At 43.8% G+C, this 13135-nt stretch overlaps 1 protein-coding gene across 1 annotated transcript in view; it reads left to right on the top strand.

Annotated features, from left to right (window-relative positions):
- Positions 1–13135, top strand: part of PRKG2 (protein kinase cGMP-dependent 2) — a 71778-nt gene that overhangs the window by 24592 nt on the left and 34051 nt on the right. Inside the window, exons 7-9 of the mRNA XM_090036920.1 lie at positions 1249–1312; positions 5319–5396; positions 7604–7698. Coding sequence (XP_089893046.1) covers positions 1249–1312; positions 5319–5396; positions 7604–7698 — 237 coding nt within the window. The remainder of the gene's footprint in view (positions 1–1248; positions 1313–5318; positions 5397–7603; positions 7699–13135) is intronic.

The raw sequence follows: 13135 nt of genomic DNA, 5'->3' as shown, positions 1-13135 counted from the left end.
ATTCGCTCCTATGCAATGCCCTTTTTTATACCAAAAATAAATTATATGCAAGGTAAATACGCTCTTATGCGATCGGTGTGGTGATAGCCTGCAGTCAGCTGCTTTGTGTGGTGCATTGTTGGAGTGACACGTACAAAATATAGTCTCCTGTGTGGATCTGTGCTCCTCACTTGTCTGCCACACGGGTTTTATGTAGTTACCATCCCCATTATGGCTTTAAAAATCCTGCTAGCTTATCTCCTATCACTCTCTGCCTTTGGTGAGTAATAAAATTGTCTTATAAAAATGTTAGAAATGAGTCTGGGGATCAGTACAGTTGAGGTCTTGGAATGTATCCCTATTTGTTACATTGAAAAAGTGGGCTCCCTTTATCTGAATTCTAGTTATACGCCGTTTTCCAGGAATGAATTACAGCATAAAGTGAGGGAAACTTGTGTTTAAATTGCTGTGCCTGTAATTAGCCAAAGTTTTCCTTTTTATTATTTTCTCTCTGGCAAAAAAAAATATCACTTATATATAGTTCCAAAATAAGATACCAAGTTTGCCTCTGTATAAGGTGTATTCTAGGTTCAGACTTCTTGGTATTCTTCTCTAGATCTTTTTGGGCTGTAGTCCTCCTCTCAGAGAAGCATCTTTTCTGTGGTTTTTTTTCCCCATCTTATGATCAGTAATATCATTAAGCTATTACTGCATTTGGATTCTCTCTTAATAACAGTTGCAACAAAACAGTCAATCTTCCTTTGTTGTAATTTTCAGTGTTTTTAATACATTTGATTTGCACTAGAATGGCACTAGGATGGGTTGTTTTTGACACTGAACTAATGGATTGTGATTCACGTGTTTAATTTTCAAATTAGGCCCATGATTTGGCTAGAGGTTTTTATTCTTTCAGTGCATGTTTGGAAGATTTTTAAAACTAGCAACTTCATCCCTATCTTTTTATCTTCCTTTGTATTAAACAGGATGTGATCCCACAAAGAGTAAGTGCGGTTAGTACTTGAACTATCCAGTTACATGTTGTATACTTTGTATTTGGATAATTGCTTATACCAACATGAAATGATTGTAAATCACTGTCCATGGATGGCAACCATTTCTTCCTGGTTTGTACTGGGAGGAAATGGGTACTGATCTTGGCTCCTATTTTGTAAAATGAATTCTACAAACACAGCGTGGGGATAAGATCTTGGAGAAAGCGTGAAAGATCATGAATTGAACTAAGTGTGCATTTTTCTTGATTTTTTGAAGTGTATCCCTACTGAAAAACCTACCTGAAGATAAGCTAACAAAGATAATCGATTGCTTGGAAGTGGTAAGAGATTTTAAAATTAAGCTAAAGTGCATCTGGCAAACGTATTTTGAAAATAATCAGCACCAGAGTCTTTCTAGTTTTAAGCCCTCTAAAGTTAACTTTATTTGGCTACTGTTAACTGGCACAATAAATTGTGGAGCCAAATTGCTGCAATTCTGGAAGACACTGTTCCAAGTAGAATCACACTTGAATTCATATTCAGAATCCAGGAATTTCATGTGACATAAGTTTATTCTAACTGAAATGCAATCTGTACTGCAGTTCTGACAACCTTTATTGTTATAACAGTGCCTGAGATCTTTAGTAAGAACATTTTCTAAGACGTCGGAGCCCAGAATGTAATCACCATTAGTCACATTTGTAATTCTCATATAATAAAATGGAGTTGAAATTGTTTACCTGAACTGAAAGTCTGCGTGTAAATTATGAGAGGCTTAAAATTTATTTCAAGCTAAATATATCTGTAAACTATCAGGTTATAGAATATACTTCATATAAAGCCTCCTTGTACTGTTGGTTATTAGTAAGTCATTTTCCATCAGTTATAAAATATAGTGTGAAGTAATAATCCATTGAGAAATACATATATACTAAGATCTGTTTTTTTGTTGGTTTTGTTGCTTTGTTTTGTTTACTTGCATCTAAATTATGGCTCCAGATTTCAATATGCAATTCATGGAAATCTTCCTTTGTAGTTTATCAAGGACATGCAATGATGACATAGTTATAGCTTTGCACCTCCAGAGATTTCAATTTTAGAGTCATTTTGGATAGGTTTGCTTCCCCTGTTCTCCTGGGATTGTTTTCTATGCAACATAACCTTATCACAGATGGTACAAATTCATAATTCATCTTAATTTCAAAATTTTTATTTACCGAGGAGGACAATATTTTTCTTTTAAAGAAGAAAATCTGGTTCTAATATAATGTGTAGAACTATCAGAGAGGAATTCTATGCCGACAGTAAATAATAAAATTTAGTGGCATCAAAAATAAATGTTAGTTTGTGGTATCTCCAGCATCTAACAGAAGTGAAATATACAGATAAAAGAAGTTAAAATCCCTCTGGATTAGCATGCAGCTCAAATTTACACTGCTTGATTCTCTGATGTCAGTCATTTACACTTGTGCAAAGTTGGTGTATAATGCTTCCGTTTGTCTTGAACTACTTTCCATATGGAAAGGTGGACTTCAAGGCCACACCCACACGTAAGGAGTGTGCACTTTCAGTGGCACAATTTGCTGCAGCTCATGCCCCTGCACAGGTCCTTCATTGTGGAACAAATTGTCTCACAACAGGCAAACTACTCTTGCCCAGCTCCTCCCAGCTTTTCAGCCAGAGCCCAGCAGTCTTACCTAGTGGCCTGGAGCAGCAGGGCCACAGGTCTGGCAGCATGGAGGCCTGGCTGAATGGCCTGGCTTCCATATGTGCTAGTGCACACTTGTTGGGCATGTGCTATGCTGCTTTTTCTTCTGTTTTTTTTTTTTGGGGGGGGGGGGGGGCGGGGTTGCTACCAGGAAATCCTGGCAGTAACTTTTGGCCTTGTACTGCAAATTTGCAGCTCAGGGCATATTTTAACATTTGCCAAGTGTGGCTTTGCAGTGCCACAAAGAGGCTTGTGGTGCTGCAAACCACATGTGCTTATACATCTGTATGTAGCCTAAGGCTTTAACATATCAAACAAGCCAAATCTATGTATTTAGGGAGGCATCTATCAGCACCACTGTAGTTAAAGGTTCAAATCCACAGTTTTGACCAATGTGTGCTTGGGCACAAGGTAAAAGTAACTATATTATTTATTATTTGCATTGTGGTAACACCTAGCATCTGCATTCATAAACCAGCATAACATTGTGCAAGGTTCTATACCAACACAGAACAAAGGACACAGACAGAAGTGACAATTTTCTCCTGATCTGGCCACAGAAAGGAGTTTGTAGCCATGACCGACCCAAGTGCAAGGTTGTAGACTGCTTAAAAATGGCTGATAAGGCAAAAATCTGAACTCTTGCTGCATGAGGGGTCAAATGAAGACATTTCAAAACAGAGCATCTTCTGTAGGGGTGTGCGAAATGGGCCATATTCGTTTTGGATTCAGCCTGAATCGGGGACAGTGATTTGATCTGCTGATTTGGATCACTGTCCCAGATTCAACTTGGCCAAATCTGAAATGGAAGATTTGATGCTGATTTGGAGAATCAGCGACTTGGCCGTACACACAGCTTTAAATGTTTTTTCTACGTACCTTGAGTTACCAGGCATGGCTCATGAACACTACAATGGTGAGGCAGATGGAGCATTCCACAGGAGGCATGGGGGACCTTGTGCTTGGCAGTGAACCCAAAAGTGTACGAGAACTACTTCCGGTCTGCTTCCATGTCTGCCAGGGAGCTCGCTGGGGGGCCCCCTCACGTTCCTGTGGGACATTTCATCTGCCCCAACATCGCAGCATTCACAAGCCACCTGGTACCTCGAGGTATGTAGAAAAAACATTTAAAGCTGTGTCTGTCTGAATCTTTCCAAATCAAATCAGAGGGTTCCGATTCAAGTTGGAGAGATTAAAGGGTCTCCTGATCTGATTTGTAAATTCAGCCACCAAACTGGGCTGAATCTCTACCAAATCAAATCAGGGACTGAAGCTTTGCACAGCCCTAATCTTCTGTAACTTCTGTCTACACTGCCACCCAGCCTTGAGCTGCTTTCAGAATGGGAGGGTATAAAGAGAATGGAGGGAGTTCATTCTGGGTTTTTTTTCAGCCCTCATTGTTTCAGCCCTCATTGAAGGGTGGGGTGGGTGTATTGGAGCTCCCCCAAGGTGCAGGGCTGCAATTCACATTCACCCATCCTACCCTCCAGTGCTAGCTGGGGAACCCCTAGAATGAGCTCTCTCCCCTCCCTTTCCCCACTCCCACTCTGTAACAGGGTCAGGCTGGGAGACAGGAGTGGCTGTTGCTAGGGAAAACCAACCATAGGCTGGTAGCCAACAGCTAGATTCCCCTCCCCCCCAGAACCAACAGTCAACTTCTATTTAGTCTGGGGGGGTTGTTGAAACCCAGAATGATTTCTGCAAAGCATTCTCATTTACAGCAGGGAGCTGCACTTCTGTCTGTACCCATAGAAGTCTTTTAAAGAAAGGTGATGTGGTGACTTTTGAAAGATATCTCAGATATCTCTTTTTGTACAAGCAAGAAAACATGATAGAAATCATAAATAAGATTTTTTGAAAATTAAACAAGTGAGTGATGAGGGCTGGGATCATGGGTAGAATAGAAGCAGAAGATGACATTTTGGGAACATATGAGATAAGAATCATCTCACCTTTACCAAGTTCCTGATTCTGTCTGTAAGTCCTGTGTTAGGTACTTTCAATGACTTTTCTTTCCTCTTTTTTTCTCAGCTTCACCTATCAGGAAGGGATATTTACAGTAATGTCTAAGGATGTAAAGTGTTATCCTACTATGTAATATACATTTGCTGGGATCCTTTAAATCTGGAATGCTTCATTGTATCATGTCATTCATTTAGAGCAGTGATTCTCAACCAGAGTGCCTTGAGATCCTTTCAGGGGTGCAACACAGTGTTAGTACTCTCAGGTGTACAAACATGATTCACATGATGATAAACTCCAAGATTTCAAATAGGAAACTGTAGTGTTAAAATCATCATCTTTCTGGGTTCTTTGCAACAGAAAAATTGCTCTTATTTTTCTGTAGTCAAAAACAAGTGAAAACTAAGAACAGACATTTTCCAAGATGTGTTTGAAGTCTGTCAAGGGGTGCCATGAGTCCAAAAAGTTTGAGAGTCACTGATTCAGTATGAGAGATGAGAGGATTTACTTAGATATAAATGACACAGAAAGGAAGTTTAAAAATAATTGCATGTGAAGAAGTATTATGTGCTGTCTTTTCAAGTGGCGGATGATGTCATTTTGGGTGAATGAAATCAATCATAATGCAGATTTATATATTCTTTTATCCTTTTATTACCTTTTTTCTGCTTTAACAGGAATACTATGACAAAGGAGATTATGTTATTCGTGAGGGAGAGGAAGGAAGTACCTTCTTTATATTAGCCAAAGGAAAGGTAATATATAAAGAAATTGAATCTTAAATTGCAGAATACAAATGTGTTTTCCAAACAGATCCTGTTGGGTGAAATCAGTATATTTTATCTAGGATGCTGTTAAGTCCTTTGGAGTCCGTTGCTTATTATAATTGCTCATGGGTGAGAAACCTGACTGTTATTTAAAATACAGCCCCTGTACACTGGGTTATGTAACTTGTGCCAGTTTTAAGTCCTTTTAAATAGTCAGATGCCATGTACAGGTATTATGTTTCTACCAGGAAAGTTGCAGCTCTCCTGGTAGAAACTAGGAGTATGCAGGTATTCATTCAATTTCTCCTGAAGGAAATATGCCATTTTTGGGATAAAAATTGACAGCTGGAAGATCTCTCCTGAGAGAGAGTTTCTGCGGAATGAATGTGCTTGACTCCAGGGCAGAACCAGAGGGTGTGCAGTCACGTGGTGCACCGCTCTTTTGGATTGGACCACACAATAAGAACCTTCAGGGAATTTTAAAGCTCCATAAGCAGTTGAAACCACTGTCTCCTTTCCTCTTCCTACTCAAAGTCATGGGGGCTGGGCTCATCTAAGAATGGGAACAAGAGCAGCAGGGATGACCAGGGGATTCCCCTTCCCATGCTGTGACTGTTCAGTGTTGGAGAAATTATTCTCCAGCCACATTGTTGCCACTATCCCTTCCCTAGTTGAGCCCAGTCTCTGCTTAGCCCGGCTGGCTCTGGAGCATCCCAATTCCCAAACAATAGAGAAATCAGGCAGGAGTGGGGTAGGGGGAAGAGGAGGGGAAGGGGCAGCCTCTGAGTAGGGGGGATTTTCATCTGCTTTTGGGACTTAAAAAGTCCCCAGAGGCTCCTGAAGCACAGGCTGCTGCCTTGGTTAGGGAGTGGGGAAAAGTGGCAGGGAGGAGTGGGCTGGGAGCATGGGGTGCATCTACTCTTGCAGTGCTGATTGCTGCTCATTACCCTCCTTTACAAAACCCTGTATCTGTCCCTGGCTTGACTCTTCTGTGATCATAGAAAATTAGGGGTGGCAGGGACCTCAGGAGGTCATCTATTCCAATCCCCCTACTCAAAGCAGGACCATCCCCAGCTAGATCAACTGATCAGGAGAACTTGAGCAGCAGCTTCCCCTGTGCCTTCCCCAGACAGGGGGGACTCCCTGCAGCTCGACTCCTCCTGATCACAGGGGAGTTGAGCTACTGCTTCCCTCAGACACCAGGGACACAGTAGTCTGAAGAAGGTGCAGAGCACTACTCTGCTGCTCCCTGTTTGTTCCATAGACTGGGAACTTTCCAGTTTGGTGCTCTGCACCCTTTTCCAAATCCAGAGACTTTTTGAGCAGGTTTCCTATCTGGGAGAGGCATGGCAGAGCCACTCCCTGCCACCACTCCCCCCTCCAGGAAATGGGGGAGTGTGGACTGTACTGCTTCCCTTCCAAGAGAGATTTCTAGCCATGGAAAATTCTCAGATTTATCAGAAATGTCCACTGCCTAGAAATGTATGCCTCTTCATACTCAGAATGGTGACATGTTACTTTAGTTTAAATAAGCCCATTATGACTTTTTGGTCTTCCAGAAAATTAGAACATAAATACAACTCTGGAAAAAACTCAATTTGTGAAATAACTGAGAAGCAGTGGCCTATTTGGTACCTGGATCTATAAGCTACCAGCCTATTATATTACTCAATCAGTGTCAGTTTCCTTTTAGTTTTTACCCCAAAGAATAAATCAGTACCCATTATCCATTAACTATTAGATTGGCATGAGACCTTAAAGAACCAATGTGGGAGAAAAATATTGTAAAGGTAGCTTTTATGTCTCTAAAAGATTGTTTTTATCTGGGGGTATTACCAAAAAACCTTGCTTCTGTCATATTTCCTGGAGCATCACAGCTACAGCAGCCCTAAAAGCTAAATGTTCATTTCTAGAAGCTTTTAAATAGAAGTATAAAACACCTCATGGAAATTAAAATTAGAGCATTAATATTATTTAGGTAATAATATACTTTTTTCCCCACAGCCCTGCCCCCACCATTAAAATCTAAGCTTTTTTAGTATTATGCTTATTTGAAAATTTTGCTGAAGCATTGTAAAGACTCAGAAGTCTATGAAGAATACAGAGCAGGGTAAGGGAAGTTGGGCAGCTTTGTGTCTTCTTTACCCACATGAAAACATGACTTACTGTGGAATTTTTGTTCCTACCTCTCCCAGGTTACAGTTACCCAAAGTACTGATGGTCATGCCCAACCCCAGTTGATTAAAACATTGCAGAAGGGGGATTACTTTGGTGAAAAGGCTCTGATCAGGTTGGTTCACAATGTTTAATTCATGCTCTTTGGTTTGTTTCTTTAGGCACTTAAATATGCTATTGATTTGACTTCTTATGATCATCTTTGTTTTGACTGTAAAGTTATGTTTGAAAAAAGGCAATGTGTGAATATGCTATTATACCAATACATTTTTGCATAGCCAGTTTTAAGACAAGCTGCCATGTGCTCTTGGCTCCATATGAAAAAAAAGTCAGTGACCACACTGTTCGTAGGTCCAAATAGGTCCTAAAGTCTTAATAAAAACTAAATGAAACTCGCAAAACCTTTTTGATTAAATTTTTACTGCAAAAGTATTTCTTTAAATACCGAATTTTTAGTTATCCTTTGACGAAATACTTTAATAGAGTCAAAACTTCTCCCCCTCAAAAAGGCTACATAAAGCTGTCCACGTGTAAACACAGGCTTAGGAATATATATTTATATTTTGTCAGAAGTCTGACCTTGTGAGTTGTTTTTAGTCATAGAATAAGCGGGTCCTTGTACACGTGACTAAGGGCTCTTGTACACAGGAGGAAAGTGCCCCTTTTAGTAGCTTAATTGCCCTTTTTAATGAATTAATTGCATAACAGTGTAGATGTTTGGTGGCATGGTATGATTAAATTTTGTAACAGTGTACCCATTCATTAGCGTATTTAGTTTTAAATGACTTTTTATATAGCAAACTAAAATGCATCCCATGTATTTTTGTTTGCTATGTAACAAATTACAGCAATATTTCTCATGTGACAAGGGCCCTATCTGGAGAAGGCAGTGGGGATAGCTCATGGGGTGCTGGAAGCCTGGGTGTGCTTAGGGAAGTTTGGGCTTGGCAGGCTTCTGGTGCCCCATGCACCATCCCCACCACCCTCTCCATCTGCCAGCATATCCACCCACCCTCCTGCCACCTTCCCAGGGAAGTGGTGGGGATGGTACACAGGATCCTGGCAACCCTCCAAGCCCAAATTTACCTGTGCACACCCAGGCTTCCAGTGACCCATGCACTGCTGGATCCAGTGGGTGCTGCCTCAGAGCTGGAGCAGCACCCATGCAGCTAGCGCGCAGCCCCAGGGGACTTTGTCACCATGGAGGGAAGCACTGGGACCCCTGCAGTTCACAGGCTACGTATCCCAGTGGCATTTCATGTAGAGAGGTTCTACCAAGTTGGGCGGGGGGAGTGGCAAGAGACCTAATTAGGCTTACATATAGTAGAAAACTTTCCCATGTTACTAAACAAAGCTGCTGTTCCCATGCAAATGACCGTGTAACAAGAAATAAGCACAGAACAGTAAAGAAAATGCTTGATCTGCAGGGATCTGGGTTTTCTGTTTCTCATGGAAAAACAGAAAGATGTGGATTTCCCTCTTTACCCAAGAAAAGCATGGACTTTTCATTTTAAGAGAAATGCATTGTCTTTGCACTTTTTTAAAGAGCTCTCTGCAGGCTGGCAAGAGTTCTAGCTTGCAAGAGATGGGGGAGTGGGAGGAGGGCAGTCAGGCAAGGGGTGTCATGTGCACATATAGACACCAGGCAGCCTGGAGAGCAGCTCCTGCAAGTAAGGAGTGGAGCGGGGGATTGAGGCCCCCATAGGGAAGGAGTTAGGCAGGGCTGGGGCTTCTGCCTAGTTGAGCAGTGTGTGGGACTTGGAGCCCAGGACTAGAATGTATGGCCACCAGGCTTCAGCAGGGAGCAGGATGGGGCTGCAGGCAGCGCGTCTGGGGGGACAGGGGAGCAGGCTCCCCACTGCTGCCTGCACTCCTGGAGGGGAAAGGGGAGGGTAAAGAGGGAAATCCACATTTTTCTGTTTTTTCATGGGAAACAGAAAACCCAGATCTGTGCATGGGGTGGGGGCAGGTATGGGCTGCCTGATGCAGGCTTGGGGCCAACCACCCTGCTGACCCTGTTATTTAATTGTCAATTGCTCAAATCATGACCGAGACTTTATAAAGGGGGATAAGGCAAGGTGCCGCGTTTATTGATCACATGAGTTAGACATAGAGGTTTGGGCACGCCATTCATACAAATGCACACAAATCATCATACACATTATTACACACACATACACAAAACAACCATTTCTTCCACACATACACCAGATATAGTTACCAGCAATAATTGGTCAATATCAGCCCAGGGCTTGTTGAGTAGCTGATGATAATTTGAAGATAGCAGGTTTGAAGATAATAGCTGGAGCGGGGTGAACAGTACATTTGTGCTCTGATTAAATGGCAGTAGAGAAAGAGACTCACCCAACTTGACATTTTTAAAGTTTTCTTTTATAGGGATTGGCATTCTTTGTTTTAGTGCTTTGGGGTTTTTCCATACCCTGCTTCTGTTTTTGTGGTTGTTCTTTTGTCTTTTGCTTATCTTAGCCTTGGAGTGTTCTTGCTGCCCATCTGGCAGGATGGGTGCATTCCTTCTCCTTGTTATCTTCTTTGTACCCTAGGCCTAACAGGGTTTCTTCAGCCATTCATTAATTAGCTTACTGACAGGTAACTTGTATTTGGCTCCTTATTGCTTACATAAACAGTTAAATCTTCTTCTCCCATCTCTATGCCATTCTCTTACCATTCACCCTTTTAAACACACTCATACATAAAGGCTATACAGAGTTCATTCACTTATGTCAAGCACAAGGATACAAAATGGAGTTTTCAAGTTGCTTACAGGACAAGACTAACATGGTTATATTTCACTATTATTACATTTTATGTTAACATCAACTACATTAGTTCAGTTCATGCAACACCGCCCCCCCCCCCCGGCTTCCACAGCCCAGTGGGATGGACCCAGCATGGTGGGGCAGAGCAGGGAGGCTCCTTGCTACTGCAAGGCCTGTGTCACTATAGTGAGGTATCCCCTTTCCTCCCTGGAGCAGCGAAGGGCACTACCCCTGCTGATTGCTGCTGCAAGGCATGCTGGGGATGCTTCACCAGGGCAGCGTGGATCTCACAGCAGCAAGGAGCTTGTCCGCCCAGCCCTGCTCTGCCATGCAGGGTCCTGCCCACTGTGCTGTGGAGGCCCTGGGGAAGGGCAGCAGGGTGGGAAGCCTGGGTCTGACAGGGACAGCCCGCCCCTGCCCTGCATAAAGATCTGTGGGGCATGGGTCCCCCATGCTCCCCCTGGGAGTGCATGTAGCAGTGGAGAACTGGCCCCCACTGAGTCCACATCAGGCAGCCTACACCCCGCCCCATGGGGTTTGTTCTGGCCTTGCTGCCTGGGGGGGGGGTGGGACTTGGGAGTGAGGGGCCTGGACCTATGATTTGTAAGCTGAGGGGGCAGGTGTAGTCCAGATTTTCCATGATAGAAAACCCAAAATCAAATACCAAAAATTTATAGGTATTTAGAATTTATTTTATAGTGATTGAGGCATTGGTAGGCTTCCAAATTGTAAATATATCAATAAAACATTGTGTTTAATTGATACCTCTATATATAGTGCTGTTTCATTTTAATCATGGTTTTTGGGGGTTTTATCAGAGAATTTGTGATTTTTTTTTTTTATCAGAGAAAACCAGGATCCTCAATGATCTGTAAGCCAAATTGCTGCTTCTGTGAAAACAGTTCCAGGTTTTTCATGAGAATCAGGTCTTGATTTCTTTTTCCTTTACTTCTCCAGGTGACACATTCAGGATCTGTTTTATTCATAATGCCAAAGCAAATGAAGTCAGGCACATTTTAGATGAAAGTGTTATTATCTTTTTGCTTCTTCTGTAGGCTTCTAGGCTAAAGTTTATGGGTGTTTATGTATGTGCTTCTGGAGTGGAGTGGGGGGTGCTTTAATTAGAGTGGCTCTGAGAGCTGCTGTAATTAAAGTGCCCAGTGTGTTTCATGTGTCAGTTTCCCTGTGCCTCAAAATGGTGGCGGGGACACTTTATCTAAACCTCACCAAATGAGCTTTAGATAAAGTGCCCCTGCCACCATTCTGCAGTGTGTGGTTGCTGATAACAAAAGACACGGAAGTCTGCTGGAGTGCAGTAAATTGCTACACTCCAGCAGATTTGATTAACTGAGTCTGCTCATGTATAGGCATCCTATATTAGCATTTGTCTTCCTTAAGATGTAACTCTTTAAATTTTGGTTCTCAAGTACCACTGGGGAGTCATAACCAAGGATCCAGGTTTTCTGTTTGCTGTGGAAAAATGCGGATTTTCTCATTTGAAGGAGAAAAATGTAGATTTTCCTCTTTAAAGAAGAAATCTGTGGGAAAATATAGGTTTCTCTTTGCTGGCTGGCAGTCTTCCAGCCTGCAAGGAGCTGCTGAGGGGAGTGGGGGAAGGCAATTGGAAGCAGGGGTTCCACATGTGTGTGCACATGCACACAGCCAGATACAGCCAGACGGAGTGGTGGGGGCAGCCCCAGCAGCTGGATACAGGTAAGTATATGGGGAGTTGGAGAGCCAGAGCTTGTCTAGGGAGGGTTGTGGGGGGGCATGTGCGTGGGGCAGGAGTGCATGCAGTGGATGGATGTTGGGGGGGGTGCCTGCCAGCACTGGGGGAAGGTGTCTGGGCACTGGGGCTGTGGCAGGGCAGGGGAGGTGTCTGCTCCTTCAGTAGGGGAAGGGGAAGGGGGACCCTTCAGGGGTGGCAGGGAGCTGCGTGGCTGGGCCAGTGGCACCAGGGCCAGTGCCCATGCTCACAGGCGCAGAGCAGCCGGGAGACACTGCTCAGGGGGGCTGTGTTGAGGCTACCTGATGGGGTGCAGTCCCAGCCCAGGGCGAGGGTGTACTATAGGCATCCTGCCCTCCTTCCTCTAACCCATACTAGGGCCAGACTTGCCCTGCCACCACCCACAGGAGTTAGAACCACCACAGCTGCCATGCTTCAGCTTAGGTGGGACAGGACCTGGAGCCCTTCACCCTCCTCCTGCTGCCCACAGCGTGGCCAGGCCAAAGCCATGCTCTGTTTCATGGTGGTGTTGTGGAGCATGGTGCTGGCCCTCCACACTGCAGCTCTAGCCCCAATTGGCGGTGCAGGGCATCATGTGACACCCCAGCCACCACCTGTGTTTCTCATGCTGGAGGCTGTCCCTGCCACATCTCCATAAACTACCATCCTGTGAGTGTGCTCAGGGCCAGGCTGCTGCGGGACCCCTCTGGTAGGGCTGCGGGGGGGGGAGGAGACAGGGGGCTGTAGGTTGGGAGTGAGGGGTACTAGCAGGGCAGGTGGGGCTGTGGGTCAGGAGTGAGGAGCACCAGCAGGGGCAGGGGGCTGTGGATTGGGCTTGAGGGGCAATGGCATGGGCCGGGGGAGGGCACCAGCATATGTTGCTGAGTGCCACAAAGCATGGGGGCACAGCCACAGCTGGACCAGCATTCTGATGAGCAAAGGGGGCAGGGACAACTCTAATTCGCTATTATAAAAAAAAATAAATAAAATCAAATGCCAAATATATAGGTATGTAGAATTTATTTTATTATAATGTTTGAGGCACTTGT

Source organism: Crocodylus siamensis, chromosome 2, assembly GCF_052110815.1.
Source record: "Crocodylus siamensis isolate JL-2025a chromosome 2, ASM5211081v1, whole genome shotgun sequence".
Taxonomy (NCBI): Eukaryota; Metazoa; Chordata; order Crocodylia; family Crocodylidae; genus Crocodylus; species Crocodylus siamensis.
The sequence above is the reverse complement of the archived record's forward strand: the minus strand, read 5'-3'. Positions and strand labels throughout refer to the sequence as shown.